The following is a 25,846-nucleotide window of genomic DNA, read 5'->3' on the forward strand; positions in this document are numbered from 1 at the left end:
TGTGTGTGTGTGTGTGTGTGTGTGTGTGTGTGTGTGTGTGTGTGTGTGTGTGTGTGTGTGTGTGTGTGTGTGTGTGTGTGTGTGTGTGTAAGAGAGAAAGAGATTTGGGAGACAGGACCAGGGTCAGCACCCAGCACACCTTAATATTTAATCAGACCATTCCCCGCAACTCTACACCCTACAGAGAGAGGGATGAGGAAAAAGAGGCAGGATAAAGAGAACATGCAAGGACATCCATCTAAAAAAAATCCACCTTTATTTAGTTGCAAACGGGGTCCAAAATAAACTTATGCCAATGGCGTCGGAATAAACAATATTTACAGGCCATGAAACTGTATTTTTCCTTTTTTCAAAATGCAAAAAAAATACTAATGCTGTCGACTGATTAAAACTGTAATCAACGCAACTGAATTATGCTGAGTAATTCATCAGATCATCACAATTAACTGCATATAATAATATAATAATATTTGCTACCCCTAACCATCCAAATAAAGCTAGTTTAAAAGCATTGCATTAGTTTGGCATACAAGTAAAATGTGGAATAAATATTACAGAGAGAGTTTATAATTAATATATATTTTGTACAGTCATTGCATATTTATCTTAATTTATATATATATATATATTACTGGCTTCATTTTGCTAGCAAGTTTGTCAGTATGTCTGTCTTCACTATTTGTATAGTTGTGAGCAGTGGCTGCTCTTGTTTTTTAAAATAGAGGCACACTAATTGTAACGGATCCTCTCTAAAGGATTTTTTTTGTTATTAACTGCTTTAAAATGGCTTTCTTGGGTCATTTTTAGACATAAAATGTAAAAAAAAAAAAAAAAAAAAAAACAGCAAGAAAATATAAATATATTGCCACTCACCTAGCTATCACTTGAGGAAAAATCCATCCTTATGTCCTTTTAAATGTCCGTGTTAAAAGAACATGTTCGGCCATTTAGTAAAGCAGATTGGTGTTACCTATATCTGACTTAGGTGTGGCGTTTTCTTAAATTTTTTATTTGAGCTGCTGCTTGAATAGCAACTTGGTAAATTTGTCGGCAATCAAATATTCAATATCTCTACTTTCAATACACAGGTATAGTTGCTAGATTATCAGCGGGAGCATTTCAAACTAATATATCAAACTAGTTTATCAAACTCATTTACGTCTCTGCAATGATTGGCTAAAATACCAAGGGAGGTTAGCCTCCTCTAAGACTTATTTTTTCACTGAAAGTGAAATATGGCGGTGATTGCCTCATTTGTTTGTTTTTTTCCAACTCGCCAACGGCAGATTCAGCACGTTCGGGGAAGAAGAGTGTTGGTTCTGATATCAGTTAATTTTTAGGTAACAATGGTGAAATTACAAACAAGAAATTCACATTCTGAGACATAAAATTAAAAACTGAGCATTTTAAAGGGGTGGTTGAGTATGATTTCACTTTTCTAACTTTAGTTAGTGTGTAATGTTGCTGTTTGAGCATAAACAACATCTGCAAAGTTACAACGCTCAAAGTTCAAAGCAAAGGGAGATATTTGCTTTTAAAGAAATTTACATAAACCCCGCCCTCCCAGGAATTTACATAAACTCCGCCCTCCGTCCATGTTGAGAAGAGGGAGAGTTGTTGTAGTCGAGCACATTTGTGAGTCAGCTCAACTGTAGCGTCTGTCTTTTCACATGCAATAGAAAGTCACTCTGTGTGCATCTCACAACAGTTCCTATACGAGCGATTTATAGATTATCATGACAGAATATGCTAAATGAAGATCGTTAACGCCACATCAGCAACATAAATGCATCAACTAACCATTCAGAGGCGTCCTGTTGCATTCTACATGTTGTCACTTCTTCTTGAGTCTCTCCATCATTGTCACACTCCGTTTTAACATTAAAGGCAGAACAGTTTCTGTCAATTTAGTGTGTCTGCGTGAGGTAATCGCAGCTGCTAACACATGAAACCCCGCCCTCTGTGACGGGAGCAGCAGCTAATTTGCATTTAAAGGGCCAGACACAAAACGGTGAGTTTTTCCTGACCCTCAAAAACGGACAACTTTAACATGCTATCTAAAAATATCTGTGAGGTATTTTGAGCTAAAACTTCACACACACACTGAGGACATCAGAGATTTATTTTACATCTTGTGAGAAGGGCATTTTACCACCCCTTTAATAACATTAAATCGGCCTTCTCCCATTTTCCACCTCAGAATGTGGGGTATTGGGTGCCTCCCTTAACTCCCCTGAAGAGTGACAATAATTCTCAGAATGGACCCTGGTTGCAAAGGAATTGATCAACCAATTTAAATGTACAAATGGCAATCTCTGACCTCATATGGTTTTACTAGTGGAACATGGTAGCAAAAGATAGAACAAGACACTGAGAATTATTAGGAACTCACTTAGATTGAGTGGATAGAGAGAAAAACAGAGAGAAAGAGACAGATAGGAGAGGACGGAACAAAGCGCAAGAAAATTAAAATGCCGTTCATCACTTCGAGTGAAGTCTCGTTTAGTTTTCTCAGAGAGGGAGAGAAGAACTGCGGCACTAGAAAAATCTCACCTTATATAACACATGCAGCAGATATCGCCATTTAGCACAGTGCATATTCAATGCATTTACCAAGTAAAAGATTCATAAAAGAAGAGTTTAAGAACTTCAGGTATTTCTATCTTGCAACATTTTGCTAAAACTGCACTATAGTTTTTTTAGCAGTAAAGCTAACGCACGTTTGGGGTAGCTGACTTTGGCTTCTCGTGTGATCTGCAGCAGATGGCACAAGTGCAGTGGTTTTAGGGTGAAGGTCAGGACAGGAGAGCAGATGACCCTCTCAGGGGACCTTCAGACCCCGCTTAAGCCAGCAAGAGTTCACAGTCCTCTCATGCTGTCCACACATCAGGGTTTACAGCACAGCAGGGAGGGACAGAGACGAAAAACTGCTGTGCTTGCAGACTAGATGGAGTGGTGAAAATTTAACTAGCCAGATGAAAGCATAACTTTGCATATCAAGTATTTATTATAAACGGAGATAGATAAAGGAGAAGAGGTAAGAGATGAGTAAGCAGTAAGAATTGAGAAAGACTGTGAAAGGAAAAGGACAGGAAAGAACAACACTACTGCATGATGAAAGCAGAGAAAAGTATACTTCAGTTTTGACGTGAATGCTTAGCATATGCATACAACCATCCAAATGCATAGCCTTTTAAAGTATACTCCATTGATACTTTGCATGTGCAAACACAGGCATTTGACACATGCACACTAGAAAGATTTGTCCAGTTCCTGCTCAATTTCTTTCCAGAAGTTACGACTAATAAAAATTGTACTTGCTTAAACTTGAGTTACGTGAATCTCTTACACAAGCGCTATTGTCGTCTATTGTTGTTGCCATCTCCACTAGTTTGTTGTTGTCCCTTCTCATTATTTTATTCAATTCTTTTGACAACGGGCCGAACCAGTTTTGCCACCTTGTGGACCAACAAATAATTAGTGCAAAAATTCAAGGTGCATGCGCGAGATGGTTAGAAAAATCAGGCTGCGCACATACAGTGCACTTTAAACCCGAATAAGTTCTAAAAAATAATAATCAGTTATATAAAAATATTTAAGTTAAGAAATGTTAAGTTTAAGTAAGCAGAACTGGCAGTTTTTTATTTTGTATTCATATATATGAATTGCTCTTAACTTGAAATATTTGAGTGAGCTCATTCATACATTTTAACTTCAAATTATCATGTATTCTCAATTTATATATTTTTAGTTGTGGAAACTTGGCTTGCTTTAATTTGCTAATTCAATAAATGCTAACTTGCTACTTGGTGTTACAATGCTTTGATAGCATTAGCATAATATAGCAATGAGTACAACAATATGAAACACAACATATATATGTCACCATGGCGGTAACCTAAACCCAGCATAACTCAGAAACTCTTCTAAAATTAGAATAGCAAAACATTAAACGCTACTAAATCTCCCACTTAACATTATTAATCTTGAACAAAAAAACATTATTAAACTTAATTTTACCATTTACTCTCTCGATTGTCATGACAAAGCATGCTGGGTAATAGAAATCCCAGCCCAGTTTCAGTTCAATTTAAGTTTGTCTAAATTAAAGAAAAAAAGTTCATAAAACTCAAACCAATTCAGATTACTTCAAATGTGTCCGTTTTGTGAACTCAAAAGAAAAAGAATACTCATAAAAATGTATTTGATTGAACTAATTTGTTTAATTTAAGTTTACCCTACTTAAACCAATTAATTATTTTGAGCATTACAGTGTATGTAGAGTAATCATCTCAAACTACAAAATATTGTACTCTAATGTCACAGTCCATAATACTGCATAGGCATCATTCTTCACATAAACCTATGAACGAGTTAACAGAACTGTTAAGTGTTTGAGTCATGTTGACAATCTTAAAAGGATAGTTCACTCAAAAATGAACATTATCATTTTCTCACCCATTGTTAACTGCAAACCAATGTGGCAGCAAAGAGTTATATGAGTCACAAGTGAAATATGTCAATAATTTCAAACTATTGATCACACAAAGCAATTGTATAGCTTCAGAAGAAACTGAGGGAAAGAGACAGATTGGTACATGACGCTTTTATGAAGCACTTTTTTTTGGTCACTATAACTTTCCTGCAGCTCAAAACAGTAGAGCATGGTGTTATCAATGGGTTCAAGGGTTTGCATGGTGTTATCAATGGGTTCAAGGGTTTGCATGGTGTTATCAATGGGTTCAAGGGTTTGCATGGTGTTATCAATGGGTTCAAGGGTTTGATTCCCAGGGCAATAATGAAAATGCATGCATTGAATGCAATGTAACTCACTTTGGATAAAAGTCTCTGCCCAGTGCAAAAAAATGAAAGGTTGGAGGTTGGCACTGTGTGCTTACAGGAAAAAGCACAAAGATGAGACAATTATGACAACATTGTAATTTTTGAGTGAACTATCCCTTTAAGCAGCACAAACGTTCAGTTGAAAAACTAATTGGTGAGTTGAAGGCTTGGCCTAAAAACATTCATTAACACATTCACTTGTCATTTCATGGCTCGAATAAAGCCAAGTCTTGTTGAAGTCTCACTATGAACATACTTTGTTAAAGCGTGCAAATAGAGGCGTCTGTAAATGGCCTAATGTCTCTTGTCCTGTTCAGTCTTGGACTACATGAGTGTTTGAGTTAGGCACAAGTGTTTGGTGAGGCTCTTGCCCTATGATTGCTCTTCCACAGGCATTTTAAAGGGTGTGGGAGCTGTTTACTCTGCTGGTAAGGTGTTGATTGGCTGTGCTCAATGTGCTCAGAGAAGAACTGCTGCTAAAATCACTCGAAATGACAACTTTCTTCATTCGTCTCATTCCCTCTCTCTGCTCTTTACACGGATTCATTCAACAAGTAACAACATCTTATACTCACCCCACCTTCTTCTCTGTCTCTCCATCTGTAGGGGCCGTGCGAGCGTCTAGCATCTTCCCCATCCTCAGCGTCATCCTGCTCTTCATGGGTGGCCTGTGTATAGCTGCCAGCGAGTTCTACAAGTCCCGCCACAATATCATCCTCAGTGCAGGAATCCTCTTTGTGTCTGCAGGTGAGACTATGGAATGAATGAAGGAATAGTATTTGACCAACATTTACTGTACGTCACTGATGGGTCATTCTGTGTCAAATCAAGCACATTTCGGAAACTTCCCCGGCTCAAATTTTTATTCTTTCTTTTGAAAGAGAAACATAAAGGGATGAAAGCCAAAATCAAAAATTTACTGAGTAATCCTAATCCACTATTTGTAGAGGGGGGTCAAAATGACAATTTTCACCTAAGCCAAATTACAGGGGGATGAAAATGACTTTAGAAAGATGGTAGCATCATTATTTTATTTTTACACAGAGATTGGTAGGTCTATTAGTAAAATCTGTTGACTTTAGCAATCTTTTTTTTATTATATGCCAACGATGACAGTTCAGAAATGGCCAAAAGCACTTCTTGTGTTTTTTGCCTCAAGTTTGCATGCCTGTAACTCAAGAAGTATTAAGGATATCTTAATATCCTTTTAGATTTCTGTTCTTAACGAACATTTCTTTTGGTATTTTCATTTTAAAGGCCCTTGATGATTCAATCCCAGAGATATGGACATGTTAATGTGGTTCCATGAGTAAATTGTTAAATTGTAAAAAAAAATCAGCGGTCAAAAATCAAATGTGGGTCACTTTGTATACAGCTGATACTTTTTTCTTTTGAAGATGTAGGCTATATCTGAAGAACAAATGTTTAAACTAAAAAATGTGTTTTGTGTCCCTCTATCAAAATTATTGCATAAAACATAACTCTCTCTGCTTACCAAAAATCCACTGAAAATGGTTAAGTTGAGGCACATTAACTTGCTCTCAAACATGTTTTTATAAGAATCTATATTTGAATCAGTTTTAGAGATATTTGGAAGATGGGATTTTGTTTATTTTAACAGCTTCGCAAGCTACCAAGATTACAAACATGCAGTTTCGTAACTACATGTTACTGCATTGACATCCCTATATCAATGAGATTGAACAATTGAGGGCCTTAAAAATAAAGATTCCAAAAGAAAATGTTCATAAGAACAAGAATCTAAAATGACATTTTTCAATTGTTTTGATAGAGGAAAACAAGATACATTTCTAGTTTTGGTGTTATTTGTTCTTCAGTTCTTCTTTAAACAGTGTCAGCTGTTTAAAAAGCTATCTACATTTGGATCTTAAAATTAAACAATTTGAACATGGACCTGCTTTTAGATCCCCATATCTATGGGACTGAACTATATAGGGCCTTGAAAATGAAGGTTCCAAAAATCAGCTGATATTGAGATATATCTTGAATACTTTTAGAGTTACAGGCATGACAACTTTAGAAAAACAATATGGCACTCAAACAGGTATATATTATGCAATTGAGCTGAAAAATTTGATACATTTCTAGTTTTAACATTATTTGCTCTTCAGATATTCCTCTTTAAAATAAAAAAGAAACAGCTGTATACAAACTTACCCACATTTGGTTTTTGACCACTGAAAATGTGTACAATTTACCAATTTATTTAAGGAGCCACATTAACATGTCCATATCTCTGGAATTGAACAATCGAGGGCATTTAAAATTAAGAGAACAAAATAAAAAAAAATGTTAAGAACCAGAATGTAAAAGGATATTAGGATATCTTTAATACTTCTTGAGTTAAAGGCATGCAAACTAAAAATAAAAAAAATAAAAAACTAGAAGTGCTTTTTGCCATTTTTTAACTGTCACTGTTGGCATATAATGAAACAAAAATTGCTTAAGTAAACAGATTTTACTAATAGACCTACCAAGCTCTGTGTTCTAAAGTCATTTTTCACCCCTCTATTTTGTCTCAATCTCAGGTGAAAATTGTCATTTTGACCCCCCTCTACAAAATAGTGGATTACTCAGGCAATATACATCTGTGAAATTTAATATTTTGGCTTTCATCACTTTTTATTTTTGTCTTTCTACAGAAAAATAATTAACAAATGCAAAAATTTGAGCTAGGGACCTCAGTTTTATTTGACACAGAATGACCCTGATAGTTATCACACACTCTCTAGAAATACATTACTCGTCATGATCACACATACTACAACTCCTACACTCTTCAGATATACCTTTATTTCTCCCAACACAAGTTTTCAGTTGTGTAATTCATTACCCCCAATCAGGGCTCAACAACAGTAAGTTTTTTTTCCTGCTAGCCGACTCATGCCAGACAATTTCTACTTGCCCACCAGTTAATAAATTGTGTGTACATTTAATTTTTTCTGTATCTTTTTATATGTATACTTAACATTTACCATTTACATATACTACCATTCAAAATGTTGGGTATGCTAAGACTTTTTAATGTTTTTGAATGAAGTCTGCATTTATTTGATCAAAAATACAGTAAAAAAAAAAATTACATTAGGGCTGGGCGGTATGACGGTATATGTTGTGGCGACGGTATAAAATGTCTATCATTATAGATGTTGCTCTATCTTGTATATCGCAGTATGTAAAAATATATGTGTAGCACTATTGACACTTAGAGTCATGAAACGCATGAATGAGACAATAGAGCGGGACATAATTGATGTTAAAAAAATAGTTATAAACCGCAATATGTGGCACACTGCCAAAGTGCGTGCACGGAAAGCTGCCTCTTTCAGAAGGTGATCATGAATTTGGGATGTGCTTGATGTTAAAAAAATTATTAAAGAGATACTTCACCTCTGGAAAGATGAATGTGTATTTAAAATGGGTCATTTATGTAGTAGAAATGTGAAATTATTTTTGAATTTGGAGCCTCCTAGACTGAGAAAAGCCAGAAAATGTATTTGTGGGTCATATGGATGAAAGAAAACAACTCCCAGAATGCACTTGCTTCGCTGCCCTACGAGGCCACTCCCAAGCCACACCTACCGGTAAGAGAGCGCAGTTAAACAACAAGGCTAGGCTACTAGTGAGTCTCCGTGACAAGTCTGCCCGGGATTTCGAGATCGCCAAAAATGTCCGGGATTCGGCTTTTGCTTTCTACAGTCGCCATTCATTATGTTTACTGTGGCGAGCAGGACGAGACTAAGGGCCGCGGGGGCGAGGCCGGTGGCGTGATTACTGATGAGTGTCGCCTGTAAGACGCACCGGTCTAGTATCTCTCACGGAGGAGCGGGAATTTTCTTAGCAATGCTAAAACGCACATTAACCCATCACTTGTTTAGCGTTTATGTAAACACTACATTCAGATTCACCAATCGGAATGAATTCAGTTAGATTGAAACAAAATGTGTGCACGTAAACAATGAATGGCGACTGCAGAAAGCAAAAGCAAAAGCCGAATCCCGGACATTTTGGACGATCTCGACGGCAGGACATGTCTGGGGAAAAAAGAGGATGGTAACCCCTACTACTCAGCTTTCTCTGAGGAATAAGAACCTGTTAGCTTAGCTTCCAAAAAAAGATGGCTGACACTATTTGTACATTCTGTGAGTGAGATCCCTCCCTCTATGGGCGGGTTGAAAACATGCGGATCAAGTGCCTTCTACTTTTTTAGCCTCTGACCAAAAAAGCCTCAGATGACGCAAAATTAAGATTTTTGGGCCATCAAAGGATTTTTTACAGACAAAAAATACATAAATCTCTTGTCTCAGGGGGATATGAGGGAGGGAAGCGCGGTAATTTGAAAATACTACAGGTTTTCTACTGATACAAAGCTTAATACTAAATCCTGAAGTATCCCTTTAAGTGCAATAAATTGTAAAAGAAAAAAGAAAAAAAGAAAAAACTTGATGCGGTGCTTATTGTACTTGAATGGTCGAATACACACACAATTGACCCTTCGCAGGGAGCTTGATTGACAGATGATCTGACCAATTTTACTTCCCCATCCGCCATTTTGTCAGACAAAGCAGTCAGGAGAGTTAGTAGATTAAAGGCAGGATTTGTCTAAAAAACTTTCCCCCAAATTTGTTTATACTGTCTTTATATACCAATACATAATTAAAATGTAAGCACTGAAAACGAGAGTATAAAAATCGAGTGTCTGTAGTCCTCTCATGGCTGCAATAAACACAGCTACTTACTTCCATTCGGGACGAATGCAATGATTGGCTGGGTGACTGTCACTCTCCCTCGCTACCATGGCTACCACCCCTGCTTCTACAGGAACTGCCCACATGCGCGCACCCGTTTGACTCGAGGAGGGGAAGAGGCACGGAAGCTAGGAAGAATCACAATGGCAGAGAAAGAGCAGTCAAAACTCCCAGTACCTGTATACAGTCAGCGAAAGCAAACAAGGCAAGGACCTTGTGACGATGCGGTAGGCTACTTGTCTCTGGAGTGTAGTCTTCATCAGAGTCAACAGTGCTTTCATCGTGGAAGCTCTTAACGTTAGATCTTACACGAAATTCACCTTCATCACAGTGTAACTGATGGTAATGGAAAAACGTGTATCAATGCAACCTGTTTTTAGATTTGCCTTATGTTACTAGCTCGTTACCGAATCAAACTCAATATATTTTAAACTTTACCAGTATCGATATGCTAGCTTGATAGTGAGTACTAACTGAGCGGTCGTCATCGCGCGTTCATGTGTTTTGGGGGCGTGGCTTTGGAAGGAGCCCAGAAGGGAGGGGGTGGGAGTGAATGGAATAAGTAGCTGTGTTTATTGCAGCCCGAGGACTACAGACACTCGATTTGTATACTCTCTTTTTCAGAGTACTTACATTTTAATTATGTATTGGTATATAAAGACAGTTTAAACAAATCTGGGAAAAAGTTTTTTAGAAAAATCCTGCCTACCCTTCCTTTAACATGGGAGAATTTGAACTTGAAAAACGGAGTGTACTGACGTCTTCCCGCGGTTAAAACAACATTCCTTCTTATGTTCATTCATGTTTATTTGATGCTATAAATTAACTAGAAGGAAGAGATGATCGGTTCACGAGCAGCTTTAACTGATGCTCTACAGCGATCTGACAGACACATGACAAAGCCACAAAACGGTATTTATTGTTTAAATTTCTTTTTAAAAATGACCAAAATTGAAAGGTGAGACTTAGTTTAATACATTTAATCAAAAGTAACCGAAAAGTAACCTGGTCTGTCCTGTCTGTCAGCGTGTTTTCAGTCTCCTCTCTGCTCCACGATGTATTTCTCACTGCGTGGTGTGACATAAGAGCGGCGTAGCTTGTCGGGCATAGCGACAGTAACTAAGAGGGGCGGGTATTAATATTTTTTTATGTTATTCCTGTGGACATTTAGTTGTGAATGGGGCGTCTCACACTGCTTGATTAGCCCAGCATTTCTCCCCTTGGCTTTTAGATTTCAGGAAGGAAAAACATTCCACCCCACCGTCCAAACTTTTAGGATACCGGGTATCAGATTTGCACAATGCTTCGGCATGTTCCCCTCGCTCGAAAGCTTACCAGACCTTACGCGCGTAGTTGCAGTTGCTAAGCCACGATTGGCCTGTGGCGGTTTTCAGGCGTGGCTTAGCGAAGGGTCAATTATGTCAAAATGGCCATCGTTTACAATTACATTTTAACTACATGTTAAATAAACCTATTGTACCTGAAAAACTTAGTTTAATTGAAATGTTGAACTTGTCCTATTGTATGTAATTTGCTTCTTTGTTAAATAATATTTGTCTATTAAATAATATAACAAAAAAAACTATATGGTGATATATATTATTACCGTGAAATACAATTTCTTATAGGCTAATGTAAAATAAGATTTTCATATCGCCTAACCCCATAGCATACATAAACATTACTAATTAGTTTGTCATTTGCAAATCCTTCTTACACATGCTACCACAAATTGCTTTCAGCCTCATCTTAGCGAGTTTATTTTACCAAGCTGACAAGTTGACAAGCAGAATTTGCAACTAAATGTAAAAGAAAACTTTAAATTGGCAAGATATAATGCATGTACATGCATGTATCCCTCTGACCCAAGTGGTAGACAGTTCAGTCAACTGGCCCCCGATACTGTTTAGCAGTGCAATTCAGTAAAACAAAGATTTTCTGAAACCAAACCTTTGACCTTAATGCCCAGATCAGCACGGTATCACTTAGAAACAGTCTTGCACTGGACTTTTTTGAACAAGCTGCCTCAGTGATATACAGTAGCCAGTTAGCAAGTCGATTTCTTTTTTTCTGTCTCACTTTGGTCCTGATTATGTAGCTAGGCTTAGAAATGCCATTTGGGATTAAACTCTAAAAATATGGTGTCCCTGACACACTTTCCCAGTGATCCATCATGGTGGTTTCACTCTGTCACAGACAACTCCACCAGAGTGTGACTGAAGTCAGCAGTGAGCCACAGATCATGTTCCTGTGAGGTCACCCACTCTAGTCTCTGTTAGAAGTTCAATTCTTCACTCTGATCTTCTTATTTACTTGCTGCCTCTGACAAATTTAGGCACTCAGTGTTTAGTTTATGGCTAAGGGGTTAAGGATACTGTGAAACTGCCTGTGTTAACCTTACCATTTAGAGGGCAGTCACAGTTTATTTTGTGAGGCAGAGATGACAGGAAGATTCTGTCATCCTCAGCCACATCCAGGGTCTAAAATTATTATTTATTTTTGCCAACTAATGGTGGATGAATTAAGAAAATGTATTACATGTGAAACCATTTTTGTCTATTATTGAAATAACATATTTTTTCTAAAGGGCTAATTTAAGTTATTTCATCTTTGCACATTTGTGGAACACAGTGCAGATCATAGAACTTCTGATGATAACTGTACCACTGAGGTATAAGTTGTTTAAAGAAGCACAGCATGTCAGGTTTTCTTTAAATGTCAGTTTGTATGTCTTTGTATGACTTATAATATTGCAATTCTTATATTTCAGATCTATTCAAAACCACAAACATTCATACAGACAAAAAATGTTCCTTGTATAAGAAACATCTTTTCAATTTCTGATTTAAAATTCATATGTTGACTTTTTGTACGAATTAATGTCAGAAGTGTATGGGTGTTGTACCTCAATTCATGCCAGCATGGAAAGTGGTGGGATTTCACAGCCGCCTAGCATTAGCATTAATAAACGCAGTTTATTTCTATGTTGTCATGCTGGGCTGGACAAAAGTTGTCAAACTTTTTTTTTAAACCCATCAAATTATAACTGTTGAATGAGAGTCAAACTTACCAGCTTTTAAAGATGGCTCCTCTGAAGATTGATGTCACTTCCACATGCTCAGATCATTTAAAGGGACAAGTCACTGTTTTTTGAGGTAAATAATTGGTGCAGCATCAGAACTCACAGACACAGGCAAATGAATGATCCTGTTTTAATTCAATTTAATATGACAGATCTCCTTTACACTTAATAGCAAATGTTTGTGTTTAGGACACGTCTTCAAACACAAATAGCTCTCATTTTGTGGAATGATTCTTCTTCTTTTCATCATATCTCTTACCCTTGTTATTGACTTGTATATCACTGCACACAGCACCCTTAGAGGCCTATTAACCTTATAGTTTACATGTCAATGACTTAATATTCTATTGCAGGGATGGCACTTTTTTATTTTATAAAAGTCACTTGAAGACGTGCTAGATTGTGAATAAGCATTTTAGCCATAGCTAGGGGGTTAAAATCTCTGCTTTCTTCCCCACAGGCCTCAGTAACATCATTGGCATGATCGTGTACATATCAGCCAATGCGGGGGATCCCTCAAAGAGCGACTCCAAAAAGAACAGCTACTCATACGGCTGGAGTTTCTACTTTGGTGCTCTGTCCTTTATCATGGCTGAAATGGTGGGCGTGCTGGCCGTGCACATGTTCATCGACCGGCACCGGGAGCTGCGGGCGGGTGCGCGGGCTGCAGATTACCTGCAGGGCTCGGCTATCACGCGCATCCCCAGCTACCGGTACCGCTACCGGCGCCGCTCCCGCTCCTCGTCCCGCTCCACGGACCCCTCGCACTCCCGCGACACCTCGCCGGTGGGCTTGAAGGGTTTCGGGGCTCTGCCCTCCACCGAGATCTCCATGTACACACTCACCCGTGGGGGCGACACCCTAAAGGGTGGCCACGGCACCCCTACTGCCACCTACAATTCGGAGAGGGACCACAACTTCCTGCAGGTCCACAACTGCATCCAGAAGGACCTGAAAGACTCATCCCACACTAACACAGCCAACCGACGCACCACCCCTGTATGAGGCACAACCTCCCCCCGTACAGATAGCAGGGCGAGGGAGACGGGAGCAGGGCAGAGGGGGGCGGAGGCCCGGAATATTACAGATCAAACTTCATGTACCATGCGTTTTCACGATTCGGAGGAACCGGGAGGATTTTTACGTTTCGATCAAAGATTACACATGTATGCATGATTTTGCCATTTGCCATTGACAAAATGAGGTTGGTTTGAAATGGAGAGAGGCGATAAGAGATATGCAGAAGGGTTATTTCATGCCATGACATGGGAGCTGTAGCTTGTAGCGTTGATTTGACATGTTTTTGTTAAGAAAACGGTCTATATGGATCAGCAAGCTACTGCTCCCTCATAAGTCTTCTTCCCCTCTCCACTATATTCATCATATGTATTTATATTTTTAATTTGTTATTTGCATAAAAAAAACTGTGAACCACAGCAGTAGGGTATTCAGTAAGAAATAGCCTGGTCTGCAATCTCTTACAAAAGGTACTATATATATATATATATATATATATATATATATATATATATATATATATATATATATATATATATATATATATATATATATATATATGCATACATGCATATATGTATGTAGGCTATTAATTTTATAAATAAATTAACATAATAATCAAGACTTTTCAGAGGCAAAAAAGTCAAACCTGTTTGCTGGGTAATGATCTGTTGGAAAAGATACTCTGTGTCCCTAAGCTGCGACTGTGGCTGGACGATGGACGAAATCACAGAGAATCTTCACTGCAAAGCTGCTGTAACACGAGACTGACAAAGACGTTCAACCTTAGACAAAATTTTATTCTTTTAAAAGAACCTTCTCATCTTTTTCTCAGTCCCTTTTTGCTTCCTTTTTTTCTCTACTATCGCATTTGGTCGTCATGGGAGGGAACGACAGAAAACCAAACACAACACCCTTCGCTGACACGAGCGACAAAAAAAGGGGTCGGAGTTCGCTGAAAGACTCCAGAAACGACTTCCAAGATGAAAAAAAAAGGAAGGAGGAGGGGGGTAGGAAAAGAAGAGGATGCTGAACTCTAAATAAATACTTGCAAGAACGCAAGCGACAAATAAAGTACGAAATATTACGAGAAACGAAGCTAAGTGACTCACGAATACAAAGATTAAATGCATGCTATAAATTTACAGCAAACCTGCTCTTGAAACTTAAGTTTTAAAGGATAATGATAATTATAAAGGGAAAAGCAATGTTAAAAATGTTAAATATTAATGTTTTGTGTACTCTTTCTGTTTTGGTTTTTTATTATTAATTATTATTATTCATTATAATAACATACCTTTGGCGATAAGCCAAACAAACAAATTACGACAAAACTGCTTTTTTAATGCTGAGTTGTTTCTTTGTATCCACATGTATTTCTTTTACTCATTCTTTTTCTCAGAAACACACGCCTTAGTCATTTCGTATTTCTTTGGATTCATTTTAAACGTGTCGTTTTATTTGAAATGAAATCTAAAGGTGCCAAAACAGAATGATCCTAAACTTGGATGCATCAAGTCCTGATGAATAAACAGACAAACCCAAGGGGGAACAAACTCGCTGTTTCTCTGTGTTTGCGAACCCTCACGCACCTGACGAAGTCTCGAGCACTATTCAAATCAGCGGGAAAGCAGGCCGTGTTGTGAGCGAGCATGAGGCTTTCCAAATGAGTCAGACGTGAGTAAGTAACAGTAGGGAAGTGAAGTAACAGGCCACGTAATTACTCATCTGTTCCAGGCTCATCTATAAGTGGGAAACGGTCTCTTAAATATGTAATGTATCTGCTGTGCTAATAATGAGTGTGAATGATTCAGTATGTTTTGCTTTGATGGAGCGAACCTGGAAAAATGGAGGGAAAAAACACAGGTGAGAAGATGTGCTATGTTCTCGAGATACAACACAGGTTTGTAATATAACGTGACCTACTCAAGTGTTCTCCTACAACCAGCATGCTAAAAGCATCACTTCACAAGACTTGCGTGTAACAGGTCTGGATTCATGCGTAGGACAGAATTGCTTCAGAGAGCAGCAAAGGGCATGAGTTTTACTTTGAGAATGAGTTCATAAAAGCATGAATTCATGCTCAATAAGAGGATATGTCAATCTAGACAACAAGCTTTCCTAGGAGGAATGAAAATACATATTGGATTCATGCCTTCTATATCCCGAAATCTGACTCGCCGTCTATAAGCGACAGCCATTTTGTGAATCTTCCCTCGACCGAGGAAGCAGAGAGTGTGAAATTACAACCACACACAAGCAGTGTTTTATGTATTTTTTTCACTTCTCTGAATTAAAATGCTTCCCTCATTCTCCCACTCTGTGTATTCCCTCATCCATCTCCCTCCATCTTGTTGGGCCAACATGCTTGTCCTTAATTTGCCTCCCCTGCACAATCCCTCATTTTCCCCTCCCTCTGTGAATCATCTACTTGCATACTACACCCCCTCCCCCATCTATCGCTCTTGCTCCTTTCTTTTCCCCTCACTCTCTTTTCCATCTATCCTCCTCTCCGTTACACATTCATCACTCGCTCTGTCCTTTTTCCCCTTCATCACATTCTCTCGCATCAACTTTCCCATTCTTCTCATCCGGCAAATCAAATTCTATCCCCCACCTTCCTCTCCCCTCATTACAATATTGTGGAAAAGGGAAAAAAAATCAACAGATTTAAACAGACAAATCAATCATCAGGTAATAGCCTCTTCGTTCGGGAGATCAAGATTACCAGCTGATGAATGAACACGCTCACTCTTTAGTTTCCTCTAAATGAGCCGCTGTCTCTCTGACTGTGGCATGGCAGTACAAACTGAAGCAGCAGTTTTTTCTGTGCTTTACTAACTTGTGTTTATCTTGCAAATTATGTTTTATCTTGCAAAATTATACAGTGGTTCTCAACCAGGGGCCATCAACAAACTTCCAAGGGGGCAGTGCATGGGATGACTTAAAATTAAGTAAAAACAAGTAATAAAATAAGTCAAAACAACAAAAAATGTAAAAAAAATCTAATTATAGATATCATAGATATTTAATATAGTGAATTTACATTTTTCTAATTAGCTCTATGTCAAGCTCTAAAGAAATTATTGGGTAGAAATTGTGAGTAGGCCTACATTATTTTCAATCCTCATTCTTAATCCTTAAAGTAAATGGGAAAAAGTCATGGGGTCATCCAATATTGTACAATGAAAACAATATTAGATGCAATTATAACTTGCAATTGTGAGTTTATATCTCAATATTTTGACAATAACTCACAATTGACCATTCGCAAGTAAACATAAAAATAAATAAAAAACCATAAAAAAATCTTCCCGACTCCAAAATTTTGAATGGTATATGACTCTCCTAATCTAATCATACCCTAGGAAATGTTCACTATAATAACAAATGGGTAATAACTACTCCCCATCTCCCCCAATTGACCGTTCGCAAAGACCCGCCCCCTTTAGTTATACTGTTGCTATGTTCTCACACAGTGAAAAATACATTGCGGAGCAGAGAGGACACTGACATGCGCTGACAGACAGGACAGACCAGCTTACTTTTGGGTTACTTTTGATATTAAACACAGTCTCACCTTTCAAATTTGGTTATTTTTTTAAAGAAATGTAAAAAATAAATACCGTTTTGTGGCTCTTTCAGATCGATGTAGAGCCTCAGTTAAAGCTGCTCGTGAACCGATCATCTCTTCCTTCTAATTTATAGCATCAAATAAACATGAATGAACATAAGAAGGAATGTCGTTTTAACCGCGAAAAAATGTCAGTACACTCCGTTTTTCAAGTTCAAATCCTCCCATGTTAATCTACTAACTCTCCTGACTGCTTTGTCGGACAAAATGGCGGATGGCGAAGTATGATTGGTCAGATCACCTGTCAATCAAGCTCCCTGAAAAGGGTCAATTATGTTCATCTTATTTTTCTGACTTTATAACTCACAATTGTGTGTTTATATCTCACTATTCTGACTTTATAACTCACAATTGTGTTTATATCACTCTTTTGACTTAATCATGTGCAATTCTGAGTTTATATCTCACTATAATAACTTTAAACTTCACAATTGTGAGTTTATATTTCACAATTCTGATTTTATAACTCACAATTGAGTTTATATCTCACTATTCTGACTTTAAACCTCACAGTTGTGAGTTTATGTCAAACTACTTCACAATTGTGAATGTATTTTTCACAATTCTGACTTTATAACTTGCAATTGAATTTATACCTCATACTGACTTTACAACTCACAATTGTTAGATCTTACTATTCTTATTTAAAATCTTATTTAATTTAAATAAAATCTTATTTAAAATCACTATTCTGACTTTATAACTCGCAAATTGTGAGTTTGTATCTCACTATTCTGACATTAAACCTTGTAATTGTATTTATATCTTACTATTCTGACTTTTGAAAAGATTGAAATATTGTGTTAATATCTATTACAGTTCATAGTGGTATTTTGGTCACAATAAACAAACAACGTTCATGTAAAGTTACAGCTTACAGTAGCCTAAATCCTAAAGTAAAATGTTTAAGTATCAATTTTGTCTCAGATTTTTCTCTTTAAATTCCTTAATACAAATGGAGTAACAATTCAAATGTAATTAGAATGCAGCAAAAATTATCTCTGTCATTTCTGTTTGCATTGGCCTTATCTGGACTGTGTGTGTGTGTGTGTGTGTTTGTGTGTGTGTGTGTTTGTGTGTGTGTGTGTGTGTGTGTGTGTGCTTGTGTGTGTGTGTGTGTGTGTGTGTGTGTGTGTGTGTGTGTGTGTGCGTGTGTGTGTGTGCGTGTGTGTGTGCGTGTGTGTGTGTGTGTGTGTGTGTGCATATAGTGCATATAGTGCATATTAACAATATAGATTGTTTCAAAGCAGCTTTGCAGTGATGGAAATTAAAGTAACAGCGATTGTTTTGGCTTTATAGCAGCTCTAGAATAAAGTTATTGTCCAGCTAAAGTTAGTTTTGATGGATTCACTTCCGTCGCAACGATCATTAGTTATTGTTAACTTAGGGTCCGCTAACACGACACCGTTAACAGAAAACCCTTAATGTGATCCGGCCGCTCATTTGCACAAAAACAGTGCCTGGTGTTCAAACCATGAAATAAGTTCCAAGGTACAAGCCTTGAAAAATGTATAATTCAATTCAATTCAATTCAAGTTTATTTGTATAGCGCTTTTCACAATACACATTGTTTCAAAGCAGCTTTACAGAAAATGCATTTCAAAAATATACATACAAAAATACAGTTAGTTAATCATGAAATTTAGGGCATAACATATCGCCGGCGTTGGGTCGTCTCTTCACAGGCGTCGAGTCGTCTCATCACAGGCGTTGGGGCATCTGAAGTCTCCATGAGAGGCTGGATACATACTGGAGCTGACAAACTCTATTTGAGTTATCTCGGGACAGGCGTCCCGAGATAACAACAAAAAAAGGCAGATGGGAAATAATTAGCGTAGCTGCTGTTCTTAATACGAATGCATTTGATCTGATTTAACTGTAGTATAAAAGGTATGAGATGCATCATGTGAATGCTTGGCTAAAGAGATGCGTCTTTAATCTAGTTTTAAACTGGGAGAGCGAGTCTGAGCCTCGGACAGTATCAGGAAGGCTATTCCAGAGTTTAGGAGCTAGATGTGAAAACGCCCTCCCTCCTTTAGTGGACTTAGATATCCTAGGTACGACCAGAAGCCTCGAATTTAGCGATCTTAAAGAGCGCGATGGAATATATGGCGATAGAAGATCTCTTAAATATACAGGAGCTAAACCATTTAGGGCTTTATAGGTCAGTAACAATACTTTGTAATTGATACGGAACTTAATAGGTAACCAGTGTAGAGATGATAAAATTGGTGTTATATGATCATATTTTCTTGACCTAGTAAGAACTCTAGCAGCTGCATTTTGGACTAACTGTAGCTTGTTTACTGAGGATGCAGGACAACCAGCTAATAGAGCATTACAGTAATCTAGTCTCGAGGTCATGAATGCATGAACTAACTTTTCTGCATCAGAAACTGATAGCATATTACGTAGCTTAGCAATGTTTCTAAGGTGGAAAAAGGCTGTTCTTGTGACATTTGAAATATGATTTTCAAAAGACAAGTTGCGGTCTAGTATAACACCCAGGTCTTTTACTGTAGAGGATAAAGTAACAGGACGTCCATCTAGATTAAGGTTGTATTGTAAGAGGTTTTGTGGGCAGTTTTTTGGACCAATCAGTAATACCTCCGTTTTATCTGAATTTAATAGAAGAAAATTACACGTCATCCAATATTTTATATCTTTAACACACTCTGTCATTTTAGATAATTTAGTGTTATCATCTGGTCTAGATGAAATATATAATTGAGTGTCATCAGCATAACAGTGGAAACTTATTCCATGTTTTCTTATAATATTACCAAGTGGCAGCATATAAATTGAGAATAGCAGGGGGCCTAATACAGATCCCTGTGGCACTCCATAATTTACTGATGTTATCTTTGATTTTTCCCCATTTAAATGGACAAAATGGTAACGGTCTGATAGGTACGATCTAAACCAGCTTAATGCCTGTCCCTGAACACCAGTGTAATTTTGAAGTCGATCTAAGAGTATTTTATGATCTATAGTGTCAAACGCAGCACTAAGATCGAGTAAAACTAGTATTGAGATACAGCCTTGGTCAGAAGCTAAAAGTAAATCATTTGTAATTTTAACCAGCGCAGTTTCTGTGCTATGATGTGGCCTGAATCCTGACTGAAACTTTTCATAGATATCGTTTTCTTGCAAGAAAGAGCACAATTGAGCGGACACAACTTTTTCTAGTATTTTAGACATAAATGGAAGATTTGAAATGGGTCTGTAATTTGCTAGGTTATTTGGATCTAATTGTGGTTTCTTAATAAGAGGTTTTATAACTGCCAGCTTGAATGTTTTTGGAACATGTCCTAAAGATAGAGACGAGTTAATAATATTGAGAAGAGGCTCTTCCACTACAGGTAACACTTCTTTCAGTAGTTTAGTGGGTATTGGATCTAATAAACATGTTGTTGGTTTAGATGCAGTTATAAGTTTATTTAGCTCTTCCTGTCCTATAGTTGTAAAGCGCTGTAGTTGTTCTTGAGGGGCGATAATTGAGGCTGAATCATAAGACGCTGTCAAAGATTGTACATTTACAATTGTGTTTCTGATGCTTTCTATTTTCTCAGTGAAGAAATTCATGAAATCATTACTATTAAAATGTAACGGAATATTTTGTTCAGGTGATGTCTGTTTATTTGTTCATCTAGCCACGGTGTTAAATAAAAACCTTGGATTGTTTTGGTTATTTTCTATTAGTTTGCGTAGATGCTCAGACCTGGCTGCTTTTAGAGCCTTTTTATAACGTGACATACTGTCTTTCCACGCGATTCTAAAGACCTCTAAATTAGTTTGTTTCCATTTGCGCTCTAAGTTACGAGTTTCTCTCTTGATAACATGCGTAGCACTGTTGTACCATGGTGCTTTAGTTTTCTCTCTAACCTTTTTTAATCTAATTGGTGCAACAGTTTCTAATGTACTAGAGAAAATGGTGCTCATACTGCTATAATACAGAATTTTTTATCGCTTTCCTATAGCCATGTGACCCGGAATTATCCCGACAACCGTTTTATCTGTACAGAGGTAAAGGAAAGGGAGGGAGCCCTTCACAGGGGAGAGACTAGTTGACACTTCAGGACTGCGTTGTCGTCGTGTCCTGGCGCTGGTCCTTCATCAGATCCGGATACGGCCTGGATCCGGCAGATTGCTGTAAACCTCGGGATAAACAGAAAGACTAATATTAGCGTAGACGCCATCCTTCTTATGATGTACCAAGTACATCAGGATTTATGGGAAGTGTTCCCGGTTCCGGCTGATCTAACCTATGCAGCCTAACATTGAGTTATAGAAGTCTATAATGTGTTATGTGTATGCTAGGCCGAAGAGATGTGTTTTTAGTCTAGATTTGAACTAACAGAGTGTGTCTGCTTCCTGGACAATGTTGGAAGATTGTTCCAAAGTTTTGGTGCTAAATATCAAAAGGATCTACCGCCAGCAGTCGATTTTGATATTCTAGGTATTATCAACTGGCCCAAATTTTGAGATCGCAATAGACGTGAAGGACTATAATACGTTAAGAGCTCGCTCAAGTACTGGGGAGCTAAACCATTTAATGCTTTGTAAGTAATCAGCAATATTTTAAAATCTATACGATATTTAGACAGTATAGGTTATTACGTGAGGAAGTTTTTTGTCCAATAATTAGAATCTCTGTTTTTTCAGAATTAAGTAGTAGGAAGTTGCTAGTCATCCAGTTTTTTATATCAGCTATGCATTCTGTTAATCTTGTGAATTGGTAAGTTTCGTCAGGGTGTGAAGAAATATAGAGCTGCATATCATCCGCATAACAGTGAAAACTAATGCCATGCTTCCTAATGATATCTCATAAGGGTATACAAAGTGAACAGCAACGGTCCTAGTGTGTGTGTGCGTGCATGTGTGCGTGTGCGTGCGTGCGTGCGTGCGTGCGTGTGTGTGTGTGGACTTTGGTGTCGTGTGTGTGTGTGTGTGTGTGTGTGTGTGTGTGTGTGTGTGTGTGTGTGTGTGTGGACTTTGGTGTCGTGGCTGAAGACATAAAGCGAGACCTACATTTCCCTGTCAAATGATCCCCTTTTGTGGCCGGGAGGCACAAACTGCCAGCTCTGAATTAAGGAGAGATATTCCACATCTAAAGTGTGTGTCTAACTTCCATTCTTTAAAATTTCTTATTTTACATTCCACAGAAGGAAGTAAATCATACAAGTTAACGACATGAGGTTGAGTAAATCATGCCAGAATTTCCATTTTCGGAAATGGAATTCCCTTTAAAAACATTAAATGAAATATGTATATTTGTCTCTGTGCACAAATAATGATGCACGCAAAATCATGTAAGAGTTTGTGTAATTGTTTGTGATAATCGTTCAACTAGTTCAAGATACAATGCATTATTCAATGCTGCAATTTATATGTTTATTTTCTCTGCAAAATGTTAATATTAAGCACCAATGTCACGGAGCCCAGTTGGCCAGTTATGCAGAACTCCAGCAAGAAACAACAATCCAGCGACATGGTAACCTCCAGCAACAAAATCATTATCAGTCTAAATGATTTTTATATTCTCTTTGCATGGGATCTCTCTTTTGGATCCGTCTCTCTCTTTCTCTTGCCCGAGTGTCAATATCTGTATCATGCTGTGAGACAAGATGTTAGGTATTAGCCTCTTGCTGTGTACCTGTCAGTGTCTGTCTGCCCATCTCCAGCCTTCTCTATCCTCCTACCTCTCCTTTTGACACCCTTTCACTCTCTCCATTCTTATTCCCCGTCACTGTCGCTGTATGTCTATCCACGCATATCTGTTTTTCTCCCTCCCTCTCCTTCTCCCTCTCCCTCTCCCTCTCCTTCTCCCTCTCCCTCTCCCCCTCTCTCTCTCTCTCTCTCTCCTGTTGTGGTGATCAAACGTGCCTTGTGTGTCTCTGCAGTGCTGTGTGATCAGAGTGGAGAGTGAGCACAAGAGAGAGAGACTGTGTGTGTGGTTGGTTTCTCCGAGACCCGAGGAACATGCTGTCCCCTTCTGGCTGGGAATACTAAAGGCACAATCCCACAGCTGCTGCCTTTGTGTCTCTAGCCCCTGACCACACTTATATAAGCCCAGACTACAAAGCCAACTGTCCAGCAAGCCTAAAATTCAGCATGTCCCTGTCATCCATTCAAACAGTCGGGATTGAGATGCGCCACAGAGCTGTGCTGTGTCTGTTGGGGGGTCTCGAGCTTGTGATGCTCATAAGGCAGCTGGCATCTGATTCTGAGCTCAGCTGAGTTCATCCAGGTCAGGCAGAGTTTAGGAAACTCAAAGATTGTTGAAATGATAACTTGGAAAAACACGGAAAAAGAGTGCTGCCTTGATTTAAAATGTAAACTTTCTTTATAGGTAGTGTGTTGACACACACACACACACATACTCATGCACATACATACATAGGCTAAATATATATTGCCAAAATATTGGCACACCCCTCCAAATCATTGAATTCATGTGTTCCAATCATCTTCCATGGCCACAGTTGTATAACATCAAGCACCTAGGCATGAAGACTGCTTCTACAAACATTTGTGAAAGAATGGGTCGCACTCGGAATTGCAATGGGATTGCTGTCTGCGATTGGTGATCAATTGCTCCTGTCTGCCCTGCTGATACTGCTGATTTGCTGAGCTATTAAGTTGGTTTGCATCTGTAAGCCTCGTATATCTTTCTGTTTTGAATCTCTGTTTACTATCATTCAGCATTGTTTAAGCTAAATATAACTTACTCAACCTCACATATTAACCTGTGATTGCTAGCTTCAATTTAATTAATTGCCAGCACAAAACGCTAGTATTTAGCTAGCCTGTTAGCGTCCCATCCGTGTGCTCTTTATTTATTTAATTTGCTCGCGCCAGTCAACAAACACGGTAAGTCATGTCTTCTCCTCTTATTGTCACTTGCACTTCATGTAACATGTATAGCTTTCTCTGTCAGCACAGTATTTACATGTGATAAATGCAGGGAGATAGTCAGGCTGACGGAGAAGATTTCAGAACTAGAGACACGCATCCAAACTTTAATTGATTTTAGATACTGCTTTGGATGCGACTAGTTTTGTGAACACTGTACATTGTTTGGTTCCGGCTGAAGTAGAGCCCGTGCAGTAGGGCAATTGGGTGACGGTACGAGGCTGTAGTCGCGGGACAAAACACTGCTCTTCCGTTCCGATTACAACATTAAACAGGTTCTCCCCACTCAGTGAAACACCCACTGAGAATCCTGTTAAATGTGCCCTATAGCTATTGGCGATTCTATTACACGGAACGTGAAAATAGAGACACCAGCCACCAAAGTCACATGTTTGCCGGGAGCCAGAGCGCCTGACATCAACGCAAATTTAAAAGTGCTGGCTAATGCTAAACGTAAATTCTCTAAGATTATTATTCATGTCGGCACTAATGATGTTCGACTCCGCCAGTCGGAGATCACTGTTAAATTAACGTTAAAGAGGTGTGTGAACTCGCAAGTACGATGTCAGGCACTGTAATTTGCTCTGGCCCCCTTCCTGTTCGCAGGAGTGATGAGATAGTTAGCAGATTCTCATCACTCAATAGCTGGCTGTCGAAGTGGTGTCCGCAAAATAATATAGAATTCATAGACAATTGGAAAAGTTTTTGGGGCAGACCTGACCTGTTGAAAAGAGATAGTTTTCATCCCTCCTGGGATGGTGCTGCTCTTCTCTCTAGTATGGCTCATAGTCTTAGAGCTTAACCATGACAATCTGGGGATCAGGTCAGGAAGCAGACAGACTGGTTTAACCGACCGTCTGCTAGCTGTCTAACGTCACCCAGGTCAGATAAATCCCATCACATAGAGACTCTTTCACCTAGATATCATCATATAGAGACTGTGTCTGTTCCTCGAATTAGGAAATGGATACTTTAGCATAAAGTACTGCCGGGAAGACTTAATTGTTACGTCACTTTACCTTTATCTATCTATCCAATCACATTCCAATACTCGTGGTATAAAAGATTGGTCACTTACTCTTGTCTGAGTTCGCAGATGCTGACGCGCCAATTCACCACCATCCTCCCCTCCACCTCCAAGTGGAATCCTTCCCTCCATCCTCCCCACCACCACCAGGATGGTCCCTTCCATACCTCACAGGAGGTCGGGCTGCACCCCTGCCTTGATCTTCAGGCAGGATATGCAGAGTACGGACCCTCAGATTGCGAGCTACGGACGGGGCCTACGCCAAAGAACTTTATTGCTTGCTGGGTTGTTAATAAATGGATAATTGTCACCATATTTACTCTCCCGAGTCTTTCTGGTAGAAATACAAAAAAATGTCCAAACCCATCTAAGGGTAAAAACTTAATTGATGTTCAACAAATAAAAAACAAATTAACAAATGATAAAGCTCGGTTTGCTAAATATTCGATCTCTCACATCAAAAGCACTTATTGTTAATGATATGATTACAGACCATAACCTAGAAGTGCTGTGTTTGACAGAAACCTGGCTAAAACCAAACAATTACATTACTTTAAACG

At 38.4% G+C, this 25,846-nt stretch overlaps 1 protein-coding gene and 1 long non-coding RNA gene across 2 annotated transcripts in view; one reads left to right on the top strand and one right to left on the bottom strand.

The window, feature by feature from the left end:
* Nucleotides 1-5,551, bottom strand: part of LOC307007729 — a 65,431-nt gene extending 59,880 nt beyond the window's left edge. Inside the window, exon 1 of the long non-coding RNA XR_013799664.1 lies at nt 5,418-5,551. This is a non-coding gene — a long non-coding RNA (uncharacterized lncRNA). The remainder of the gene's footprint in view (nt 1-5,417) is intronic.
* Nucleotides 1-13,831, top strand: part of cacng2a (calcium channel, voltage-dependent, gamma subunit 2a) — an 85,368-nt gene extending 71,537 nt beyond the window's left edge. The window contains exons 3-4 of the mRNA XM_079629970.1: nt 5,449-5,589; nt 13,154-13,831. Of these exons, the coding sequence (XP_079486096.1) occupies nt 5,449-5,589; nt 13,154-13,698 (686 nt within the window). The 3' untranslated portion in view covers nt 13,699-13,831. The remainder of the gene's footprint in view (nt 1-5,448; nt 5,590-13,153) is intronic.
* The last annotated feature ends 12,015 nt before the right edge of the window (nt 13,832-25,846 follow it).

The sequence above is a fragment of the Phoxinus phoxinus genome (genome assembly GCF_949152265.1).
Source record: "Phoxinus phoxinus genome assembly, chromosome: 1".
Classification (NCBI taxonomy): domain Eukaryota; kingdom Metazoa; phylum Chordata; class Actinopteri; order Cypriniformes; family Leuciscidae; genus Phoxinus; species Phoxinus phoxinus.